Below are 25,367 nucleotides of genomic sequence, written 5' to 3'. Positions count from 1 at the left end.
ACCTAGACGATCTTCTTCTGAGATCGAGTGTTAGCCAAGACCTTCTGCGCGATCTGTCCACCACGGTACAGACGCTACAGGAGTTCGGATGGACCATCAACGTTCAGAAATCGACGTTGTCGCCATCGGTTCGTCTTCCCTATCTGGGAATGATTCTGGACTCTGCTCAGGCAAAGGTGTTCTTGCCGGAGGACGAGATCAGGTCCCTCAGGGACAATCCGTCCTTGTCACTCGACCTGTATGCGGGGCCTGGGGTTGATGGTTTCGACCTTCGAGGCTATACCCTTTGCTCAGTTTCACATGCGGCCTCTCCAGGCGGAGATCCTGGCCAGGTGGGACAGACTGCCTCAGTCCCTGGATCTGGTTGTCTCGTTGAGTCGTCAGACCAGATTGGCTCTTCTGTGGTGGCTCCAGTCCCCGACGGTGTCGGAAGGCAAGTCATTCCGTCCGTTATTGTGGACGGTGGTTACCACGGATGCCAGCCTGTCGGGCTGGGGTGGCGTCCTGGGCAATCTGTCTGCCCAGGGCACTTGGTCGGAGGAGGAGTCCTCTCTGCCGATAAATGTGCTGGAATTGCGAGCGATAAAACTCTCTCTTCCAGTGGTCGGACCGACTTCGGGGCCGTCCTGTTCGTGTACAGACGGACAATGCTACCGCGGTGGCTTACATCAACCACCAAGGAAGCACCAGGAGTGCCCGGGCGGCCCGGGAGGTGACCGACATTCTGTCTTGGGCCGAGACTCATGTCCCGGCGATTTCAGCAGTTCACATTCCGGGTGTGGAGAATTGGCAGGCCGACTATCTGAGCCGCCAGACCCTGGACCAAGGGGAATGGTCCCTGCACCCGGAGGTCTTCCAAATGCTGTGTGCGAGGTGGGGATCCCCGGACGTGGATCTGTTCGCATCTCGGTTAAACCAAAAGGTGGAAAGGTTCGTGGCAAGAACGCGCGATCCTCTGGCAGACGCCTCGGATGCGTTGGTGGCCCCTTGGCATCAGTATCGTCTGATGTATGCCTTTCCCCCGATTCAGTTACTATCCAGGTTCCTCCGCAGGTTAGCCTCGGATCTGCACCTGGTGATTCTGGTGGCGCCGGACTGGCCACGCCGGTCCTGGTACGCAGACGTTGTTCACCTGGCAGTGGCGCCTCCGTGGCGGCTGCCAATGCGGGAAGATCTCCTGTCTCAGGGTCCGATCTTCCATCCTGCTTTACAGTCGCTGGCTTTAACAGCCTGGCTGTTGAGACCCAGGTCCTGAGGGACAGGGGTCTCTCCCCTGAGGTCATCCCTACCCTTGTCAAGGCTAGGAAGACCTCCTCTGGTAAGATCTATTACCGTACCTGGAAGGCCTATTTCGCCTGGGTCCAGGGGGTTCTCCCCTCGCTCGTACTCGGTGTCGAGAGTGTTGGCCTTCCTCCAGTCTGGGGTGGACCAGCGCCTGGCGCTGGCCACGATAAAAGGCCAGGTGTCCGCACTGGCTGTTGTTTTCCAACGCCCTGTGGCGTCTCATTCCCTGGTTCGTACCTTCATTCAAGGTGTGCGACATTTGGCTCCTCCCAGGAAGGAGCCCTTTCCTCCATGGGACTTGAACTTGGTTCTGTCCGTGTTACAGGGTGTTCCGTTTGAAAACATACGGAAGATATCGTTGCCTCTGCTGTCCAGGAAGGTTGCCTTTTTGGTGGCGATCACTTTGGCTCGCAGGGTATCGGAACTGGCAGCGTTACCTGTCGTCTACGGAATCCTTTCGGAAGACGGATTCCCTCTTTGTCCTTCCTGAGGGACCTCGGAAGGGCATGGCTGCATCTGCAGCGACTATTGCCAGATCTGTGAGTGCGTCATGGGCCTATTGGCATCGGGCTTCGGTGGCCCAGGTGTGCAAGGCTGCGACCTGGTCGTCGGTGCACACTTTTTCCAAATTCTACAAAGTAGATGTTTGGCCGCAAGGTTCTCAGTGCGGCAGTGCCATGAAGGACCCTTGTTTTTTTGTGGGTCCCTGGCTGTTGGTGTTTGCTTTCCTGGGCTGTTGCTCCTGTTAAGCATTGTTTTTTCTGTTGCCCAGCAGGTTCTCTTACTGTGCATGTAAGATTCCTTTCTCTGATGTGGGTACTGCGTTGCCTTTTCTACGGTTGCGTCTCCCACCGCTCATGTCTATACTGCTTTGGGACATCCCAACAGTGATGACTTGACTCTGAGTCCTCCGACAGTCGCCGCCCTGCCCCTCTTTTGGGTTTGTGTTCTTATTACCTACTGCTATGCTACCAAACTGACTTGGGAGTGGTCACTGCAGGGGGGTATTGACCAGATGGGACAGCCCCCATGGGTGTGTATATGCAAACGGCTTTGTTCTTTTGACTAAGTCTTTATGCCTAGCTACTCCTGCGGAGAGGAAGTCAATACCCAACAGTGATGACTTGGAGGCGGCAGATCCCCAGAGAGTTCTTTGCCATGAGGTGCCATGTTGAACTTTCAGTGACCAGTATGATAGAGTGAGAGCGATGACACCAAATTTAACACACCTGCTCCTCATTCACACCTGAGACCTTGTAACAATAACCAGTCACATGACACCAGGGAGGGAAAATGGCTAATTGGGCCCAATTTAGACATTTTGACTTAAGGGTGTACTCACTTTTGTTGGCAGTGTTTAGACATTAATGGCTGTGTGTTGACAGCAAATTTTTATATATATATATATATATAATACATTTGTGTGTGTTTGGGGCTTGTAAGTGATTTTCTAGCAATAAAAGTACATTTTTACATGTAGGAGGGGGAGTGTCAGAATTGGCCCGGATGGGAAGTGGTTAAAAATTAACTGCAAATCGCAGTTGAGCATGTGTGAACCTAGCCTAAAACCAGCATCCAAATCACCTCCTGTAGCTATAGGCATTGTAGAGCAATGTGTCTTCAAAGCAAAAAAACAGAGGCACAGAAATCTCAGCCATTTTTACTAGGGTCCTTGCACACTGGCAAGAGTGTTCAACACAAATGCCACCATCTTTTTCCTGGCTGGGCAGCCTAGGTGCAGTATACAGCCCCCCCCCGTAGACATGAATGGCTGTGCAATGCTATACTCATGTATGCAATAGTGCTATCGTAAACTCGTATTGTGTACAGGCAAACTATTTTTTGCAAACACTATACTTGTGTTTTATAGTATACTTGCATACAGCATCGCACAGCCATTCATGTCTATTGGAGGCTTTTAGGCAGGTGCAGTATATTTCTACACTGCAGGTGACGCTCAGCCGCAGTGGCACTGCAGGGGGAGGAGGAAGTCAGGAGGAACATGGTTCCTCTGTGGTTTTTCTGGGTGAGGCAGAGTCTATTTAAGATCCTGCATACTGAGTTTGGCATGCATTTAGCATGTAGGTAGTGTGGAGACAGATCCCCCATCTGTCAAGGACAGTATTTGTGTCAGGAAAGGTTACACAAGTAGGGAAAGCATAGAGACCTGCCACTCTTCTAGGAAACCTTCCCACTTGGGCTCGGACTGGCCAGGCCACATTCCCCCGCTCAAGAGAGATGCTGTCAGCTTGGCAGAGACCTGCTACGCTCCACGTTGCTATGATCTGTGAGTGTTCCCAGTTGGGCTTTCTTCCACCTGGCTTGTTGTGAACTGTTTTTCCATTGACTTCAATACAAGTTCTTTTTCAACTGCATGGACTGAGTGTGTTATTGCCGACGCATTCACCCACAGCCTGTAAGCTGCACAGAAGGGGGAAAGACCCACCCGTTCAATGGATTCAGTTGTCCATGTGCAAGGACCCTTACTCTTCACTGTTGCTGTGTTTCTGAGACCCCATATACAACTGTGCAATTTGAAGCCTCTTCAAGGCTTGGCTCCAGATTTCAATGTTTTTTTCTATTGTGCCCTCTCGTATCTGAGCAATGTGCTGTCGCTCAATGCTCAGAGGAAGTATAGGAATTCCTTTGGGGCACCATTGCATGTTTCCTTCCCCAAAATAATTCGGTGGGAGCCCAAATTTGCACCATCAAGGTCTCTTCCTCTAATAGCTATCTTTCAATTGGCCGAGACAAGGATGCTCAAATCTGATAATGCACAAGAACATGCAAAAAAAAAAAAAAAACAACCCACAAAATCGCATAAACGCATCCTTAAGTGTGGATCTAAGCTAAGGTAGCCTTTTACCAAACCTTTTACCCTTAAAATTAAAAAGAGTTAAAAAGATTTAAAATATATTTCAAGTCCTAACATTTAAAGAAGCCCTTGCAAAAAAGTCATATCTACTGACTTCTATTTGTGTCCAGCAGAGCACTGGTTAAGCTTGTAGGAGGAGTTTTCACTCTCCCCTTACTGTCCTCTGAGGCTGCAGGACCCCTGACTCTGTCTAGACACTGCTGATTGTCACTGCTGATCACATGCACTTTCCCAAGGAAAAAAAAAAAAACTGCAATACACATCAATCTGAGCATATGCAGCTTGCTCCAAAGACTCTATCATGAGATGGTTTGGGGACAGTGGAAGAAGGGAAGGATCAGAGAAGACAGGATAAAACAGCTGTTTTATATAATGCAGAGGATTAACCCCTTAGGTTCTACAGTGAGTATAACAAGCATGCTTTACTGCATATACAGACTAATTTTACTGTTGTGGGTTTAGTTCCACTTTAATACATCTTGTAATTAAGGAAGGAAATAGATACTTAAACCCATGTGTTTTTTTATTTGTCTATAAATAATATTTAAGCCTAACAAGGAATGTAAACCTTGAAAACTGTAGGGTCCCCACACCAGAACTATATAAGCACCATCAGGCAGGAGATCAGTAAACCTCTGCTCAAGGAACCCTTATTGGCCTCTAGAGGAACCCCGGGGTTTCATGGAATCCCTGGTTAAGAACTGCTGTTGTAAAGTGTTGGAAACTGACTGAAACTGGACTTTGGAGTCTTTCTGGTGATCTTTGAAGTTTATTTAGAATGAATTACTTCAAAGTACAAGCAGCTACAGAAGTCAGGGACAGCTTATTTTTAAAATGGATGCCTATTTCACTCTTTCAGGCAGTGATGTAGTGCATCAGTACCCCCAGCCCCTTTCTATTAGTAAACTAATAATCTGAGAACACCTGCTTGTGATGCAAAAGAGCAATTCCAAAACGCACTCAGTTTATGCTTGTTATCCCTCACATATTGAAGGTCTTATGTAAACTAAATGTCATTACTAATACATTCCTCCTAGCCATCAATCGAATTCAAACCTTTCTGGGAAGGTTGTTCATGACTGATGATGCCAAAAACAGAGCAAGAGGAAACCACACCGCACATTCTTCAGGAACTACACTCCCAGTGACCCTGTAAGGTACTCACTGGATTCTGACTGAAGTAGGTTACAGAACATTTAGATTAAAGTGGTTGCAAAGCCTTAAGGTTTTTCACCTTAATGCATTCCATGCACTAAGGTGAAAAACCACCTGTGCTGCAGCTCCTCTCCTTTTTCTCACCTGAGCCCAATCTGATCCAGAGATGTGCACGAGCGCAGTGGCTCCAGCGCCTGTTGTTCTTCTCATTTGGACAGATTGATTGGCTCCCGCTGCTGTCAATCAAAAGCCGTGACATGGGGCTTTTTGTGGGGGCACCCAATAAAGAGGGGGCCTGGTGCCCTGGCGGATTACCCCAGAAGAAGAGGATTGGGGCTGCTCTGTGCAAAACCATTGCACAGAGCAGGTAAGTATAAGCATGTTTTTTATTTAAAAAAAAAAAAAAAAACTAAATTGAATAATTGCATAATTGCAGTGTTATGCTACATAACATTATTAGCACACTGATCACTTGGTTTCTGGAATAGCTGTTTAACCACTTGCCGACTGCCTAACGACGATTTATGTCGGCAGTCAGCCCCTCACAGGCAAAGTGACGTAGGTCTATGTCGCTAGCCTGTGAGGCTCTAGGGAACGAGTGTGCGCCGCCGGAGGCGCGCTCCCGCTCGCTCACGGACCCCCCTGCGCGTGTGCCCGGTGGACCCGATGTCCGCCAAGGGTCCGATCTGTCCGCCGCAATGTCGCAGTCCCGCAAAACAAATCGCGGATTGCCGCCATTACTCGTTAAAAAAAATGACAATCTTTCCCTAAGTTGGTAAACGCAATAACTTTGGCGCAAACCAATCAAAATACGCTTTTTGCGGTTTTTTTTTTTTTTTTTTTTTACCAAACATATGTAGCATAAAGCAAAGTGGCCTAAAATGTTAAATTTTTGATTTTTACATTTTTTTTTTTTTTTTTTTTGGGAATTTCATATAAAAAAATTTGAAAAATATTGTTTTTGCAAAATTGTCGCTCTTTTTTTTTTTTTGTTTATAGCGCATGATAATGCTGACCTCCCAAAAATGCTTACTGGCTGTCATGCTGACCCACTAACTTTTAGGTAACTGACCTGAACCCAGTATGCAGGGCAGAAGTTTCTGACTTTGTTGCATGCCTGCCAGCGAGAGCATTTTTAGAAGCAGGACAATTTTAATATGAAATAAAATGCAATATATAAAAATGGGCAATGTGTACGTGTTTAGCATTTTTATCTGACTGGTATTTCACCCCAGCTGTTGCCTAATCTTCTTGCACAACCTTCTAGTCAATCAGGCCTGCATGAGCTCATTTTCCATCTTTTTAGTGTTTGATTTTTTTTTTTTTCTTTTGTACTGTAATGAGTGACCCAATATGCTATCGACCATGGGAGCCTGTCCTGCTAGAACAGATGAATTATTGTACCCCTGTTCCATAGAGGAATCTTTGACCCCTTGGTTTCAGATTTCATATGCTCTGCTAGCTTGAGTGGGAGTTTAGTGACATGCATGTTTCCAGATCAGTGGGGAGGGGAATGTTCCATTCCCTTGTGTCATGTTAAGGCTTCCAGTGTGCAATGCTGGATGCCTGAATGGCCAGTCTGTTCTTCATTTCTTCTAGAGTGTTAGGGAATAATGATCCTCTCTCAGGAGACTTCTCAGATGTGCACAATTTAATGCTACTGTCACTGAGTTATGCAAGAAAACAAGTTACAGCAATTTTTTTTATGTTCACTTTAAGTAGACTATAATATGTGCTTCCAATGTATTTTGGAGGTTTTGCACAGGACATCGCTAAACAGTGATGTATTTTGCAGGGCAATGATTACACAACCAGAATTTTGGTGGGGTTTCACTTTTACTCTCGAGCAAAATTGACCAGGTTTAGTGAAGTAGTAATTTAACTCCTCATAGTTACCCTATCACTAAATACTTAATTCCTACTAAGAACACCTCTTACTCCATGTGGTTGGGTGTCATAAATGATCCAGCCATCAAGTCGCCCCTCCAAGTAGCGTACCTCGTGTAATATCATTATATTACCTTTTTGTGATACCCTGATCCCTGGACGGTTATAAAATAACTGCTGGCTATTAGACAAAAAATGTATAGAACAGGCTTTTTCTCCATCAGAGCTTAATTGGCATTGATGCCAACAATGGATGTGTTGGGTTCTGCTGATTACTGCACGTGTTTAACCAGTGTGTTGCACCAGTGGTTTTATGTAAGTGTGGTGTGGCGCCCTAAAGCTCCATGCACATTGGCTTAAAAATTGCTGCTTCTACAGGAGCTTTGTCTTTTGCCTGTAGAAGCTTCTCAATGTTATCCTATGTGTCCATGCACATTAGGACGATTTGAGGCATATTTTGAACTCATTGAGGCTGGAAAAAAAAACCTTTCTGGTTTGTTTTTGATTGGAGCTTTCTGGCAGAACAAAAACACTAAACTATATACAAAAATGCTCTATATGGGTTTTTTTTTCTGCCAAGGGCCAGTGTTTTTTTCTGCCAGTGTGCATGGAGCCTAAGAACTCCTTTTTTTTTTTTTTTTCTTTAATTTTTGACCACTACTTTCAAAACTGAAGTTTAGTATTCTTAATTGTACATCACAAGACACAGGAGAGTTCATTCTTGGTTAATTCTGCTGCCAAGGCGTGGCCTGGCAGCACCACTGCGTAGGTATGGTTCCGCCGACCTGTGCTACTGTACAGGTGGAGCTGACACACCACACTGGACATGCCATCTTAAACTTACCCCTTTGCTAATGGGGACACCAGCTGAGCATGTGTGCATCACAAGACATGGTATGACATGGTACCCTGATGTTTCCAGCTGGTGGGACACTGGGAGGCTACCCCTACCCCTTATTTGTTGCTTTTCCTCAGGAATGTGAACATTTTGACCCCCTTGTAGGCTTTGGCAGGCATGGCAGATCTGGCACCACGAGGGTTAGGACTAGTGTGGACTACACTCCCTAAATGTATTTTTTTTGTAAACTTCTTCAGGGGCTCGGTCCCCATGGACCTTCATGTCCAAGAAGGCATTCTCAACAGTTTTTTTCCACTGTATTGGAACAGCTGGCAGTTATCCATAAGGATCTACAGAGAGATGATTGTAAGTGGTCTAGGGCTCAATCCCCACAGAAGCTACCTTGTGACTTTTCCCCTACCAATCTTTCTTGGGATGAGGAGGAAGTGGGTTCCCTTGAGTTTCCACCACGCATGGAGAGTATTCTTTGCTTGGTGTGAAGAGGGAAAGCTTCATCCCAGGAAATGCTCTGTGTCATAGGTGTTGTGTTTTCTTCAGTCAGGACTGAACAAGTCGTGAGGACTAAAAAAGGTCAGGTTTCTGCAATATATGTCCGATATTTGTCCAATATCGTTTTTTTTTATGCCGATACCGTTACTGATATTTTGGCCAATGCATATCGGTATCGGCCGATACTTTCGTACATTAAAAAATTATTTATTTTTTGACAGGTACACTTGTGGAGGGATCTGGGGGTCTTAAACACCCCCAAACCCCTCCTCTGCTCTTAAAAGCATTCAAAACGTTGAGTTTGGCTGTTTTTGAATGCTGTCATTTTTTTGAATTTGTTGGCGAGTACACATGGAGACCCGATCAGAGCCGAATGCTGCTTTGATCGGTTCTTCTCTTCGGCGGCCATGCAGACTGGTTGCCTGGGTCTCCCGGTGGGACGGGAGACCCGGGCGAGCCGCAGAACGTCCCCTCCTTCTCCTTGTAATGACAGCAGAGCAGCTTCTCAGCCTTATCGGTCGTCATTACAAGATAGCTGACCGTCGGCTATGGACGCTGGTCCAGGGGTGATGCCTCTAGCTGGAGGCATCACTCCGGTACAAGCATTTTCCCGAAATATCGGCTATATCGGGGAAAGTGCATATCGGCCCTGCCGATAATTAGTCGATCCCTAGTTTCTGCCTTGGCAATGATCTTTCATCAACTGTTGGTTTACTAATCTTTCATCTGAGCCTTTGTGCAGAGAGTAGCTCATGTTGTTCACCTGCTAACTCAGTCTGGTGGTGTCAGTACTGCAGAGGTCACTGTTTGTATCTATTCTCGATATTTCTGTCCTTCTCATATCACGCAAGGTGGCCTTTCTCGTGCCTATTGCCTTGATTAGGGGGCGTCTAAGCTTTCGGCTTTCTCCTCTAAAGAGTCTTTTCTTGTGCTTCACAAGGAAAAGGTTGTGTTGAGACCATGGAATTCCTCTTTGTCTAATGTGAGCTCTTTCGTCTGGCTCCAAAATATCCTAGGGAGATTGTTTGTCACGGAGTATGGTTAGGGCTGCATGGGTCTAACTTGCAGCCACAACCTTAATTAGTCAATCTTTTGTTGCCTGAATGTCCCAGAGGGGATAGGCAGCCTCTTGATCAAGCGTACAACCTGAAGGGTATGGTTCCTCCCTTTCTTGTGAAGGCCTACTCCCACCAAAAGTGTCTGTGCTTTGTGGGATTTTCAACATCAGGCCTTGGTTTCCCAGGTCTTTTAAGGAGGCCACCTGGTATTCAGCTCCTATATTTGCTCAGTTTTACCAGGTGGATATTTCAGGCCTCAGTGGAAACCATAATTACAAAAAGCAGAAAATGGGGATTTCTCTGTCGCTCATTGACAGACGCAGTCCTCTTGATTAATATCACATTGGGTTATACTGCCCTCTACAGGAGTAGGACTAGGCAGAAGGAAAACGTTCTGGCCACACCTTAGGGGCAGTCCCAGAGGGTATATCCTCTCCCTCTCTGCTACAGGATGTTAGTTTTTTTCTGTCTAGTCAGGAGTAAGGACTGTCGAGTCAGGAGCAAGTTCCTTGCTGGGATCTTTGGTCCTGGCAAGATTTTTTTTTAGAAAAAATTTTTTAGGCAGCTTTTTTTCTCCAGTTGTTCCTGTGAGATCTTCAAGCAAGTATGCTGAAACTGGGCGACGGGCTGGATGTTGAGATCCAGTGGTCACCCCAGTCAGCCTACGAGCGCGTGCAGGCCCTAGCTCCACGCTGGGTCGGCCGCGACATAGTCCCACTGGACGGGGACTGACCCTGCGAGTTAAACTTCTCGCCGGGACGCCGACGACCAGTTGGAAACTGAGTCAAGGCGTCCGTATTGGTCGACAGCCCCCCCACCTCGGTGGAGAGGGGTTCTGTCAGGAGTTGGCGCCCGCCTGTTCCAGTATGGTGAGTAATATGTTCCCCCTCTCCCCCTAACGGGTTTGTGGGTGGACGCGGGCCCCTCCCTGGGATGATCGGATCCTGGATCCCCCCTCTATCCTATAACAGGTGTCACAGATCCCCCTCTTAAGGGTGATTTAGTGAATAAGAACCAGAAGGCTTGGTTTGGGAGCTGACTATCGGAAGTCACTGTATGAGGGGCACTGTAAAGGGACCATGACTTAAGTCAGTGGCTGGCAATGTAAGAAGGTGATAGCATCCTACCTTATACATAAGGTTGCAATACAGGCCGATGCCTGTGCCTGGACTACCGCCATCCTCCCGCAGGCCGCCATCCTCCCGCAGGCCGCCATCCTCCCCCCAGGCCGCCATCCTCCCACAGGCCGCACCCCTCCTGCAGGCCGCACAGGCCGATAAACTACCTTCCGCAGGCCGCTGGGCCGCCATCTTGGCGTAGCCTCGTGTCTCCAGCATGGGGGCGGCCATTTTGGAAGTGACCAGCTACCTCGAGGCGTAGCATGGGAGGCGCCGAAGGCGTGTAAAGGGGCGGAGCCGCCTCCTTCTACCTGGGAAAAGGATCCAAAGGACATCCTGTCTGTAAGAGACAGCGCTGAGAGCAGGTTGATAGAAACTTCTGTGCATCAGGTGGTGAGCCTTGGGGTCTCTCTCTCTCTCTCTCTCTCTCTCTCTCTCTCTCTCTCTCTCTCTCTGTGGGGTCCAAAGCAGGTAACACTGAGGGCGCTGTTGCGTTGGGGGATTACAAAAGGTAAAAAAAAAAAAAGTTTTTTTCTTTACAATTATTTTTTGTTTGCTGTCAAGTGTCTGGGATTAATCATGGACCCTGCCACACATGTATCCCCACCTGATCCCCTTCGAGGTGGCCGCAGGACCCTCCAGTGCCCCACTTTTGATTGATGCATTATCAGTAGTTTTGGAGTCTTTGGTATCCCGGGTGGAGGTAGCCTGTCAGGGACGGGGGGCAAGAAAGGGACCCCCGCCTACCCCTATTTCATCTGACACTTCAGATACGGATTCTGAGCTTGTCACTGCAGCTGCAGGCCCCTCTTCTGGGGCTGCTGTCTCAGGTAGGTCTCCTCAGATAGTGAGGAGGACGTTTCTGCCTCCGCCATAGCGCAAGAAAAAGCGTTGGTGGACGTACTGGTCGTGTCTGTCCGGGAAACCTTAAGCCTTGAGGTTACACCGACAGAGGTAGCTGAAACTGAAATTCCCTTTGGTACCAGCAAGCCTACCAAAATGGCGAAGGTTTTTCCCTTGCCCAAATGTTTTGGTAATCTAATTAAAGAAGAATGGGATCATCCGAAACGAACCCCTGCTATTTCCAAACGCATTGCTTGGCGCTATCCGTTTGAGGAATCCCTCCTTAAAAAATGGACGGTACCACCAGTGGTGGACCCACCGATTTCCAGACTAAACAAAGCTACTGTTATCCTGTTGGAGGACGCTCCGTCCTTTAGGGATCCGGTGGATCGAAAAGTGGAAGCGGAATCCCGCTCCATTTTTTCCCTGATAGGGTCAACAGTTAGGCCAGTGGTGGCCATTGGTTTAGTCTCACAAACATTGACAGTATGGACCAAATTGTTACGCCGTGACATAAAGGGGAGAAGTATCCCCCCGGCAGTATCAGATTTGCTGGAGCAAATTATACAAGGGCTACAGTTCATCTGTGACGCCACCCTGGACGCCACTCCCTTGCTAGGGCGTGCATCTGTTTCAGCAGTGGTCCTCAGACGCGTGTTGTGGTTAAAGTGCTGATCGGCGGATCAAGGTTCCAAAAAAGCTTTGGCAAATCTCCCTTTTCAAGGGGATCGCCTGTTTGGGGCCACCTTGGATGAGATTATAAAGGATCTCACTGGGGGCAAGAGCACTTTTTTTACCACAGACTGCTAAGGGTAAAGGACCTCGTAACAGGCGAGGACCTTCCTTTTCCGCTCATAAAAAGTTTGTTCGTTCCGCTGGTGCGGGCGATAAGGCAAAGCCCTCCAAAGCCCCTGCAGGTGGTTTCAAAGGGCGCTGGTCGGGTAAACAAGGGTCCGGCTCAGCCAAACCTGAAGATAAGACCAATACAGCCTGAAGGTGCGCCCCCACCCATCTCTGGGGTGGGGGGACGTCTTCACCGGTTTCCGGATCCATGGCTTTCCAGAATCCCGGACAAAGGGGTTTGCGAGGTCATACGGTCGGGATACAAGATCGAGTTTCGATCACTTCTACCGGTGCGATTCTTCCCTTCAAACATTCGACTATCCCCGGATCGCTTAAAAGCTTTGCGGGGGGCAGTAATGGACTTGATGCAACAGGGAGCGGTAGTTCCCGTTCCTTGAGCAGAACGTTTTCTTCACTTTTCCCAAAGATCATTCCTAGTTCCCACCAGGAGCTGGAAGATTCAGTGAACGATTAGGATGTTACTATCCGTCAACTGGTCTTCCCTTCAGACTTAAATGAGGATCCTGGGACTGATGGTGGCCTTCTTAGAAGCAGTACCGTATGCCCAGTCTCATGCCCGAACTCTCCGAAAGGAGATTCTTTTCTAATGGAATCGGAATCCCGATTCTCTGGACAATCAGATCCGGTTGAGCGAGCGGACCAGGGAGTCTCTGGTCTGGTGGCTTCGGGCTCCGATGCTCAACTAGGGGAAATCATTTCTTCCGATAGAATCCAGGTTACAGACAAATGTATTGGAACTGAGAATGATCAGACTTTGTCTGATTTTCTGGACCGAGCAACTTCAGGGCAGCCCGGTTTGGATCCAGTCAGACAAGGCCACAGCCGTGGCTCATGTCAATCACCAAGGGGACACCAAGAGTGCCCTGGCGGCCATAGAAGTGGCCAGCATTCTTCATCCAGAGGTTTTTCACCAGCTGTGCCTTCATTGGGGCACCCCGGAGGTGGATCTGTTGGCAGCTCAGCTCAACAGGAAGGTGCAGAGGTTTGTAGCCCGCTCCCGAGATCCTCGAGCAGACGCAGCAGACGTGCTGGTCGCCCCGTGGGGACAGTATCAGCTACTGTATGTCTTCCCTCCTTTCAAGTTGCTGCCGAAACTTCTGCGCAGGATAGAGGTGGAGGGAATTCCAGTTATCCTGGTAGCTCCGGAATGACCTCGTCGACCCGGGTACGCCGACTTGGTCAGGCTGGTCGCGGACGCTCCTTGGAGACTTCCTCTCAGGGAGGATCTGCGGTCTCAGGGACCGATCTTCCATCTTGATTTACAATCGCTGGCTTTAACGGCCTGGCTATTGAGACTCAGGTGCTGAAGGACAAGGGATTGTCAACTTCAGTTATTCCTACTTTAATTAAAGCAAGGAAAGCGACTTCCAGAAAAGTCTATCATCGCACATAGAGTTCTTATATTGCGTGGTGTGAATCCTTTGGATTTCCTCCACGTACCTATTCGGTGACCCGAATCTTGGCTTTTCTGCAACAGGGGGTTGAGCAGAAGGCAGCCTTGAGTACTGTCAAGGGTCAGGTTTCAGCGTTAGCAATTTTCTTTCAGAAACCTTTGGCTACCCATTCCTTGGTGCGGAATTTCATCCAGGGGGTGCGGCATCTGACTCCGCCAGTGCGCGTGCCCTTACCGCCCTGGGATCTTAATTTGGTGTTGTCGGTTCTTCAGAAACCTCCCTTTGAAAATATCAGGGAGATTCCCTTGCTTACATTATCCCAGAAGGTGGCCTTCTTGGTGGCCATTACTTCTGCACGCAGGGTGTCAGAACTGGCCGCATTATCCTGTCGTTCCCCATATCTGGTGGTTCATAGGGATAAGGTAGTTATTCGTCCGAATCCATCCTTCCTTCCTAAGGTGGTTTCAGAGTTTCATCTGAATGAAGATATTGTGCTACCTTCCTTGTGTCCTAAGCCCAGTCATCCTCGGGAGTGTACGTTACACACCTTGGATGTGGTTCGGACAATCAGGGTATACTTGAAAACTACGGACTCGTTTCGTAAGACGGATTCACTTTTTGTGATCATGGATGGCCCCAAAAAGGGGTTGCCTGCATCTGCCGCGACTATCTCCAAATGGATCAGACAGACGGTGGTACAGGCTTATTCGATTAAGGGACGGAATCCTCCGTTCCCTGTTAAGGCGCACTCCACTCGGGCGCTTAGTGCTTCCTGGGCCTTCCGCCATCAGGCGTCAGTGGTCCAGGTTTGCAAGGCGGCTACCTGGTCGTCGGTTCATACCTTTACAAAATTTTATAAAGTTGATGTGTTGGCATCGGCGGATGCCTCTTTTGGCCGCAAGGTTTTGCAGGCCGCAAATTGAGGAGACCGTTGGTCTACCTCGAGGGTTTTTTTCTGTTGGATTTTAAGTTGAGTCTCATCCTTTTGTCTGATGAGCCTTTAAAACTTCTAGTTGGCACCGGTTGGGCCTTCTAGATTGGATTTTGATTTCTGTTATCCCACCCCTCATTTGTGGCACTGCTTTGGGACGTCCCAATGTGATATTAATCAAGAGGACTGCGTCTGTCAATGAGCGACAGAGAAAAATGGATTTTTGTAAAATCTTACCGTAAAATCCTTTTCTCTTAAGCTCATTGACAGACGCAATACCCGCCCCTCTACTTTTGAGTTGGGTTGGGTTAAATTCTCTGACACTGCTTTGTGACATAACTAACATCCTGTAGCAGAGAGGGAGAGGCTATACCCTCTGGGACTGCCCCTAAGGTGTGGCCAGAACGTTTTCCTTCTGCCTAGTCCTACTCCTGTAGAGGGCAGTATAACCCAATGTGATATTAATCAAGAGGACTGCGTTTGTCAATGAGCTTAAGAGAAAAGGATTTTACAAAAATCCATTTTTTAAGGAAGGATAAACCTAAAAAAATATATAGGTCCTTCAGTATTTTTTGACATCAACTTGAATACATGTATCTCAAAATGCGCCACAAATATGTGGGGATCAGCCTAACCTAAACCACACCAGCAAAAAATATAACTCTCCAAAGAAACCAGCCTAGGTCGGAAAGTCCTACAGGCAGCTTTGTATATGCCTTCTCAGTTGATCCTCATTGTGCTGGATTTTAGGCTTTCAACCAACGAACCCATAACTTACAGTCAATAAGATGTGTCCCTTGTGTTGATTCCTCTGCTGTTAGTAGTAATTCTCCTCCATCTTGCTTCCCTCCACCCTGGACATCGTAATCTTCAGGTGCAGCCAGGGGTTGGCTGTCAAAGGGCTCTTGTCAAGAAAGCCTCACTATGCTCGCCCTTTTTCCACCCAACTCTGCCATACTACAGCTTCTATAAATGAAATGCAATCTAAGAATGGAGGATGAGGGGACAATTGATCGCTCCACCTCTCCTTTCATAGCTTTTATAGGTAAGTAAAAAAAAAATCCTATCTTATTGTGTGCATTGAAGAGCACCTTTTTTTTTTTTTATTTTAAGTAATCTTTATTTATGTTTAAGCAAACAAAGGAATAAAACATATGCAAGAAACAAACACAAAAACAAAGCTAAGAATCTAACTTATAAAATCAGGGCAGACAAAGGGCCAAAGGGCAATAGCAGTCCCAATTTGGCATATAATATTCCCCTGGAAGACGTTAGTTGTAACGAAACGTACGTAGGGAAAGGCGTGCTGACGTCACTACTCTGCATCCGGAAGTCGGGCGGCGGCGGTGTTTTTAATACCCCTTGACAAGCGCTTATTCACCATAAAACTGTGAGTGTAATTCTGTTATTTTTGTGATATTCATTAAACTGCCAAAACCATCTGCACTATTTGTAGCTGGTCATCCTGAGACTATACAAGGCCCTTAACCCTTCTCCTTCTGGTAAGCGTACACCCACAGCATGCTTCACCGTGGCTTTTTGGAGTGATCTTTTGGTGGCGGATTTACCATCCCTGCATTTGCACCTTGGAATCCTCTTTCCTTGGACTGTCCTAAACTAATATATATGTTCAATCTGTGCTATGTGTTTGGACTGTAGTTTGATTTTTTTGTATTATCGCTGATTTAATTTACAGTATATCAATTGTTGTAGCGCAGCTCTCCCATTTATATATAATCTCATGAAAAAAGAACATTCTCAGTGGAAGCGGGTTCAAACTCCCGACAGTACCCTTTGGACAGGGGGAGGAAGGGGGGAAAAATAGCAGCACGGTAAGGCGTGAAAGAGGCAGGGAAGCGATGAGGACAGGAAAGGAAGGTAGAGAGGGCGGGACTGGAGATCGGGGTACAAGGGGGAAAAGAAAGATGGAAAGGTGTTGGTGAACTAGAGGTAGATTAAGGTATGGGAAATAACCAGGAACATGCATCAAGTTGAGGAATTAGGGAGTGCACCGTCCGTGACTGCAGGAGGTGCGTAATGCAGCCAGACTGCCCTTTTTGCATAGAATTTGTCATATCTATCCTTGCAGCGGGCCATCCACTCCTCCGCCGCCATGATATCATTCACCATTTTGATCCATGCGCCCCGAGAAGGGATCTGCGCCGTTTTCCAGTAAATGGGGACCAGGCGGCGAGCCGCATTCAGAAGATGCGGCAAGACGCACTTGCGATAGCGGCTAAGAGGAGTGTGCGGCACATGCAAAAAGTGCACAGGGTTATCGGGTATATCTTCGTCCAGGATGAGTCGTATCTGTGCCCATATATCCTGCCAAAAAGGTTGTAACAACGGGCACTCCCACCAAATATGGAGGAAGGTACCACGCTGCCCGCAGGCCCGCCAGCACCGATCCGAGGCACCTGGGAAGATCCTCGCCAAACGTGTCGGCACCCTGTACCATCTCGTCATAAAAACTCGTTTAAAACTGTTTTCCTGCATTTTAGTGTCAACTGTGCTAGAATGGGGGAGCTGATATAGGTGGTCCAACTGCTGGTCTGAAAAAGAGTAAGACAGGTCTCTCTCCCACTCCCGGATAAAGTGCGGTCTTGGCTCATGTTCCCCAGAATCTAACAACGAATACAGCAATCAGATCGAATGGGGTATCGGGTCCTTAGCAATACACAATTTCTCATAGCAGGTAATCGAGGGCGGGGAGCGCACCTCGCGTCCAAGGAGAGTTACAAAATGGCGGAGCTGGTGATGCCTCCAAAAATCCATGGGGAACCTACCATAGCGGGTCCGCAATGTCTCCAAGGGCAAGAGCACTCCTTACTGAATGCAGGGACACTGCCTCGTAGTAGCGTCGCACATCTGGCACTCCGAGTCCCCCCTTTTTTTTCGAGCATTTCAGCAGGCGTAGCGCCAAGCGGGGTCCCCTAGTCCCCCAAATAAAGCGGACAAAGAGGATGTCAAGGCTTGAGAAAAAGGACCCTGGCAAGTGAATGGGCACCATCTGGAGGATAAACAATATACGTGGTAAAACATTAATCTTTAAGATATTAACCCTCCTGATCCAGGTGAATGCGGTCTTATTCCAGGTTGTGAGGTCACGCCTAAGGGTTGTCAGTAAAGGGGCATAGTTATGCGTATATAGGTTAGTCATGTTGGCAGGTAAGCAAATGCCCAGGTATTTGAGCGTCGTGTGGCACCACGTAAAAGAAAAGGAGGATTGCAATTGGGTACATAGTGCATGGGGAACATTCAATGGTAGGATTTCTGATTTACTTAAATTGATTTTAAAATTCGAGACCAGACGGAAGTCATGTAATTCAGACATAATATTTGGCAGGGATACCAGGGGCTGAGTGACATAAAAAAGGACATCTGCGTAGACAGAGAGTTTATGCTCCGTCGATCCAACCACTACACCGCTGATGTCGGGGTTCGCCCGGACCCTGGAAAGAAAGGGTTCCAACGTCAGGGCGAAGAGTAAGGGCGAGAGTGGACAGCCCTGACGAGTCCCATTTATGAATAGGGAAGGGGTCTGACAAGAAGCCCCCGGCCTTGACCCTAGCTTTTGGGGAAGCATAAAGAGCTGATATCCACGTGAGCATGCGAGGACTGAGGCCCAAGCGTCTAAGGACCGCCGTCATATAGTCCCAATCCACCCTGTCAAACGCCTTTTCCGCGTCAGTGGACAGCAGGAGATGGTGGATGGTGCTGCTGGGACTGTACCCAGTGTATAATCTGGATGGCCCGGTTAGAATTGTCCCTGGCCCCTCCCTTCCTGCTATAAAGCCGGTTTAATCAGAGTGAACGACCGAGGGGACAAGGGGTTTCATTCTGTTCGCCAATAAGCGCACCAGGATTTTGTGCATATTCAGTAGGGAAATGGGACGATAGCTACTGGGCGCAAGGTGTGATCCTTCCTTTCCTTCAGGAGAACGGCAATGTGGGCCAGGAGCGAGTCCCCGGCCACAGCCGTGCCACTGGCCAATGCGTTGAAGTAGGAGCACATAGGCGTGAGGAGTGTGGATCCCAATTTAACATAATAGGCATTCGTGAACCCGTCGGGGCCAGGGCTCTTCCCGTTCGGCAACGTCTTTAGGGTCAAAGCCAGTTCCGTTTCCGAAATGGCGCGCTCCAAATCCAGCCTGTCGCGGACAGGCAGTCTGGGAACCCCGGACGTCTTTAAATCCCGGATGCGGGAATGTTTGTGAGAAAGAGCCTCAGCAGTGAGGGGCTCAGTAATGTGGTAGAGACGGGCATAGTAGTCACGGAATGCGTTAGCGATCTTGGAGGGATGTTGTGTATAGGAGACGGGGGCCGTTTGAATTTTAGGTATGTGCGAGGTCGTCCGGTGACGCCACAGCGCCCGCGCCAGCATCCGGCCGCATTTATTGCCAAATTCATAGAATTTGTGAGATATGTACCGCAGACATTTACGAATTTGGGTGTCCAGAAGGGTGTCCTTCTTCCGCAATTTCTGAAGGGTCTGTAAGGCATCCGATGTCAATGAATTTTTATGGGGTAGTTCAGATCCTCTAAGAGGACAATTCTCCTGTGCAAATTTTGTTAAGGCATGATCCTTGGGAAATAAGTTACCCCCCCCCCCCCCCGAGCACCGCCTTATGGCCCTCCCAAACTGAGGAGGGGGAAACCTTTCCGTAAAGTACAGGATTGCCGTGTCCGTAACCCTCTGCAAGGCCACCGCATCGTCAAGGATGTTCTCGTCCAGGCCCTATCCGCCCGCACCCCGGGGGGGCGAACAAGAGCGAAATAGGGGCGTGGTCCGAGATGGTGCCGACCCCGACATCCACTTTGGCGAGGGTGTCTAAATGGGGCTGGTCAAGGAACAAAAAGTCTATACATGTGTAAGTGCCATGTACGGAGGAGTGCAAATCTCCTAATGTCACCTTACTAACGTACCCTGCAGGGATCCCTACTTCTTCTACCCAGATAATATGGCCTTCTTTTAGTACTGTAGATGATTTTGTTACTATTTTTAATTTTATTTTTTGAAGGGAAGGTTTTTATTCTATGTAATAGCCATTTTGCTACAGCCATTTTGCTACAGTCTTTGTTAAAGTGGAAACCACAGCACTAGAACAATTCAGGTTTTTGTTTACCATGTTTTATTGCCACTTTTAATGTCTTGAACCAGTTGTATTGGATTGTATCAGCTGTAGTCTGTTTCTAAAAGCACCCTAATGATATATGATGAAGATGGTAGTTAATGGTGTGGTCACAGATGACCTTTTAGCCCTGTGGTACTCAAGTGGTGTGCTCTCTGCTTCTATCCTACCTCTTCCTAACAAAAAACACAAAATATATGTAGTGCATAATCCCAATAACATTTATCCTTAGTAAATTATCAAAAAAAAAAAAAAGGAAGGAAGACCTTATTGCCTTTCTTCTTTCTAAAACACAGATAGGTAAATGCTGACAGAGTACTTTCTTATAAAAACAGTAGTACAATGCATACATTATTTGTGTAATATGAATTGACTGATGCATCTCTATTTTCCTTTTGTAGGTCATGGATCATGATGTTAAAGGCATATAGTGAGGATTGTAAGCAGAAAATGTGCAACTGAAGTTCCTGAACACCTGGTGAGTTTCCTCTGCTTGCTTAATACATCTGGGAAAAAGCATAAATACATGAAACAATGACATGTATATCAGTGAGGAACCTGATGTAACATATATACTTGGGTTCCACACGAAAAGCTGGGGATGTAAAAACTCACAAGTGCTCTTCTATTTATTGTATTTAACTTTACAAGTAAGGGCTCTTTCACACGAAGCGGACCGCATTGCGATTCGCTCCGGCACTTTTTTTTTTCACAGAGCAGGTGTCATCCGCTCCATATGTCCGCATATCATCCCCTCTGTTTGCAGATGATATACGGACATAATGTATGTCTATGGGCATTGTGGATGACACCGCTGACATCCGATTTTTGCATCCGTTCCGTTTTTTTAAACGTAACAAAAATAGGGTTCTGTTCCGTTCCAAAAAACGGAACAGAACTGAAAGGACGAAAATCGGATGTCAGCGGATAGTCATCCGCTGACATCCGCAATGCCATTGACCTACATTATGTCCGTATATCATCCGCAAAAAAATAGGATGATATACGGACATGCGGAACGCCCGTGTGAAAGGTCCCTAAGTTAAAGAGTAACAACCCAACTGAACCCCAGGGAACACCACCAACAACCTTGCACCATTCAGGGTATGAATTATTAATCACTATTCACGAAATACAGTCTTTAAACTAGGTTTCTGTTCATTCATGTTCTATAGCTGGCTGTACACCAGTATAATTTTTTTTTTGAATGCTCATACAGAAATGTTTAAAATTGTTCATTAGCTCATTTGACCTTGCCATCAAATTGACTAGTTTAGTTTGAAAGCCCTTAAAATTTTGTATAGATTTGCTAAACCGGTTTATTTTGTGCTTACTACATGTACATTCAAAATATATACAATTTTTAATGAATTAAAATCACATTCACAGTTTTTTTTTTTTTTGTTACATCAAGAAAAATGTTTCATGCTACTCCAAATTTTTTCATTATTCTAGTGGACTATATCGATTTTGACCCCACTAACCTAAATAATTAAGAAATCAAACAAATGTTTCGACAATTAAAATCTTCACATATAATTCAGTTAGTCTGTGGCCACATTCAGCCTATAGACCTTAATTTTACAGATTTATAAAGAAACTTTGGTCAGATCTCCTATGCTGGCCTCTTTTTTGCAGGTATAGCCATGTAAAACATTAAATAAGTGCCTATACTGTTTAAAATCTAGTACAGTCTCACCCTGCTCTGCACATGCTCAGTTGCTCTCCTTTTTTGGCATTGTGCTTAAAATCAAAGCCACTAGACAGTGTAAAGATATGCAGTTGCTCAAAGGCTCTGGGCTTCAGCAAAATGGCAGCCTTCAGCAAGAAGAAACGGGAGCAAAACTGGAGGCAATTCACAACACACACTCATTTTGGTAGCATAATAATAAATGTAGAATTAAAAGCTTGGTTTAAACAAAAAAAAAAAAAAAAACACACCTACCTGCTCTGTGCATCGGTTTTGCACAGAGCAGCCTGATCCTCTTCTCTGGTCCTCCGCTAGCGCTCCTTGCCCCACTTTCCAGCCAAGTGCCTTGCCAAGCAGATTGTTATGGAGGTACCCAAGCAGGTGTGCTCCTGAGCCTCTGCTCTGTGTCCATTTACACACAGAGCTGCGGCTTGCCCCCCCCCTCTTTTCATTGGCTCACTCGCTGTGATTGACACGCTGTTGTCTAGGCCAGGGTTCCCACCCACTTAAAACTGCCTTGAGACATGCACCACCTCACTCCTTAGATGTGCAACAGGAGGGAGGTGGAGAGGGGCAATCCCAGGCGGCTGACTGTTCCTATTGAAATGACCGCGCTGCAAACCTGTGCGGGGGGGTGGGGGTATGTGGCAGGAGGGAGGTAGAGAAGGGTGGTCCCAGGCGGCTGTACAGTTCTAATAAAATGCCCGCGCTGTGAGCCTGTGCGTGGTGGGGGAGGGGGGCACTGGCTATACATTCCCGGAACAGCACAGTCCTGTCCATACTCGCACTCCTTATATTTCCACTGGCGTGCAGACGAGTGGAAACTTTGAGGGCTGGTCTAGGCCAATGAGGTGGGTGAGTCCCCGGGGATCAGCTGCTCTTGTGTACATCACTGGATTGCAAGGGGGCTCAGGTAAGTATTGGGGAGGCTGCTGTACACACAAGGTGTTTTTTTTTTTTTTTTTTTCCCCCCCTTCATACATAGAATGCATGAAGGTAAAAAAACCTTGAGCCTTTACAACCATTTTACGTCACTGGAGGGGGGAGTGTGTGCATCCCGTTTCCGAGCCTGCGAGATACCGGTCCTGGGCATGCACACTCCATCAGGCTCTGACTGGCAGTACAGACTCTGAAACGTGTTGCACCCACTCCCCCTCCGGTGATGTCATTCCACCAGCACTGCGGGCCATGCCACGCTCCAGCACAACCACAGCCTCCCAGCTTTTCCCAGGACACTTCCACCTGGCTTCCTCCATGCAGTTGCAGACCCCAGCGGCCCCTCGTACTGGATATCCAGCGCTGTCATCCCTGATTTACACTGTAATGATTTCACCACTACTTTTACAAGATTTTATCGGAGTTTGCAAAGGCGTTGGTTGCACACAAACTGGATTTATATCCTCTGTGGCTGTTGAGAATTTTATATTTTAAGTTTTTGTGCCTGGATTTAAGCTCTCAAGGGCCTATTCATAAACCCAATAAATGTAACCTTGACGTAATTTATAATACAAGTAATCTATAGCACATGCACCAGGAAAATGCAGCTGCAGTGAATATTTTGGTGAATTTACCCATTCACTGCTTTATAAAAAGCCTTTTAATAAGTGTTTCTTGTCTGCAGAGCTATAGAATTGACTGATAGAATGCTGGTGTTACTGTTTTTAGGTTGCTCCATAGACTCTCTTCAAATTTTTGGTAATCAATTTGTGTTTTTTACCTTTTTTCTTTTATTCAGAAATAATGGACAATTTACAGAGAACCATGCATAACGCAGTGCAGGTATGTTGTCGTCCTTAACTAGTACTTTAATTCATATTCGCAACGTCATTTGTATCCAGCACTGACAATGCTCCATCAGTAAGAAAGTTTCCTTAGCTTCAGAGAACTATTTTGCAGATGGCAAGCTTTAGTCACGAGCATTGCTAACGCTTACAGTAAACTGGTGTCTTCCAATTGACTGTAGTTCTGTCATTGCAGGTTTGGTTTGGAGATGATCTGCTATTAACTCAGAGAAGTCCTTTGACTCCCAGACATGGTCCGGGCCTGTCTGATGTTTCTCAGTATGATCAGTGGTTGGCTGTGCGCCATGCTGCCACCCTGGTACCAATGCAAGAAGATCTGGCAATATGGCTGAGTGACTTGTTGGGTAAGTACTGCTATGTATTTAATATATTCACAAATACTGGGTGCTGACTGATTTGAGATGAGTATTCAATGCCATATCAAACCTGGTTATTTTTGCTTTAGTGCTTATACCCCTGCAGTAGGAACTCCTTTATGGAGAAATAGGATAAAATGTGTTTGCATAATCAACAAGTGAGAGGCACAAGGGGCACATGATCTATACATTTCAGCCAATGAGCTGTGATTCCGCTACAGATTTTATTACAATTTTACTTTTTTGGACTGAGCACTTTTTTTAGCAGTCAGCACCAAAGTACATAAAGCACTAATGGTCAGGCTTGTAAAAAAAAAAATGAAATAAATAATGTACCACGGATCAATGTGAGAATTCCACACTTTGCACCAAGATGTATGGTAAAACTAAAGTCCTTATTCACCACAGATAGACATAAAAACACTGAAAAACTTGGAAACAGAACTATTACAACCCTGAAGCCCCGACTGGATGGAAGGGCAACACACTGTGGCTGCGCCTGTCTACTTGCCCCAACAGATGGTTTCCACGGGGAGGTGATCATATGCCCCAGCCTAAGCTAGAGCTCTGTGCAGAAAACCACTGGCTCTCCCTGACAGTGTGGGTGGCAATACGGCAGTTGAGGAAGTTGGATGAGGGAGGTGCAGCGGCGTCCGGAGGCCGTGGGTGGGAACAGGATGGCAGCTTCTGTGGGGAGGTGGCCGGTGATGACGTCACTCACATATATGTATATTTGTGTGTATGTGTACATATATGTGTGTATATGTATATATAAATATATCCTGCATTTTCGGTTTCAACACCAACATTTTTATTTGGTGCACCTCTAAAGTGGAAATTTTTTGTCACTTTTTTTACAGTTTTGAGAATAGATTGGAGGAGGGTTAGAGCCTGACTGTGTCCCACCTGAAGAAAAAATCAACAGGCCCTGTCCTGATCACAAACAGCACAACAGACTTGACAGTTCTTAACCTTCCCCATGCTATTCTAGAGAAAAAAAAATAAATTTAGACTTTAGCAATACTTCTCAAATAGAGAAGGGTAAAAACCATAGTGGGTGTCTCTTTTAAAGGAGAGTTATAGCCAAAGCTAATTTCGTTATACTTCTCCTATGGATCACAGGAGTGCAGTTCGTTGTGTACTCCTGTAACCCGTTGTCCAGGCTGTGGAAATATTCCGACCATATGGTTGGGATCCACCCAAATGTCTGGGACTGGCAGCTGGCTCAACATGCAGCTGAGAGCCTGAGCCAGTTCCTCCTGCCCCCTCCACAGCCCAGTGCTCCAGTGAGCGCTGGAGAGGCAGAGCAGAGAGCTTCTGACAGTCAACGCTCTCTGCTGAGAGCGGAGGGGGAAAACTAAGCAATCAGCGGTGTTTGACTGCTCATTCTCGGGGTGGAGATGGAGCCAGTGGGGAGACAGCTGCAGCTGGGATCAGTGCTGCAGCCATCTAGGTAAGTGTGGTGTTTTTTTTTTTTTTTTGGGGGGGGGGGGGGGAATTTCCATTCTATTTAATTGCAAAACACTGCTAACTAAAATTACTACTATTATAGAAGGGTGTCCTAGTCATTTACATATGCATCCTAATTAGTTGTGTTATGTGGACTTTTCTTCAGACATGGCATCTTCTT

At 46.9% G+C, this 25,367-nt stretch overlaps 1 protein-coding gene across 1 annotated transcript in view; it reads left to right on the top strand.

Moving 5' to 3' along the window:
• GAS2L3 (growth arrest specific 2 like 3) overlaps positions 1-25,367 on the top strand; it is a 64,629-nt gene that overhangs the window by 16,208 nt on the left and 23,054 nt on the right. The window contains exons 2-4 of the mRNA XM_082252691.1: positions 20,291-20,367; positions 23,315-23,358; positions 23,557-23,725. Of these exons, the coding sequence (XP_082108817.1) occupies positions 23,320-23,358; positions 23,557-23,725 (208 nt within the window). The 5' untranslated portion in view covers positions 20,291-20,367; positions 23,315-23,319. The remainder of the gene's footprint in view (positions 1-20,290; positions 20,368-23,314; positions 23,359-23,556; positions 23,726-25,367) is intronic.

Source organism: Pelophylax lessonae (assembly GCF_965119305.1).
Source record: "Pelophylax lessonae genome assembly, chromosome: 4".
NCBI lineage: Eukaryota > Metazoa > Chordata > Amphibia > Anura > Ranidae > Pelophylax > Pelophylax lessonae.
Note: the sequence above shows the minus strand (reverse complement) of the source record. Positions and strands in the feature narration are given on the sequence as shown.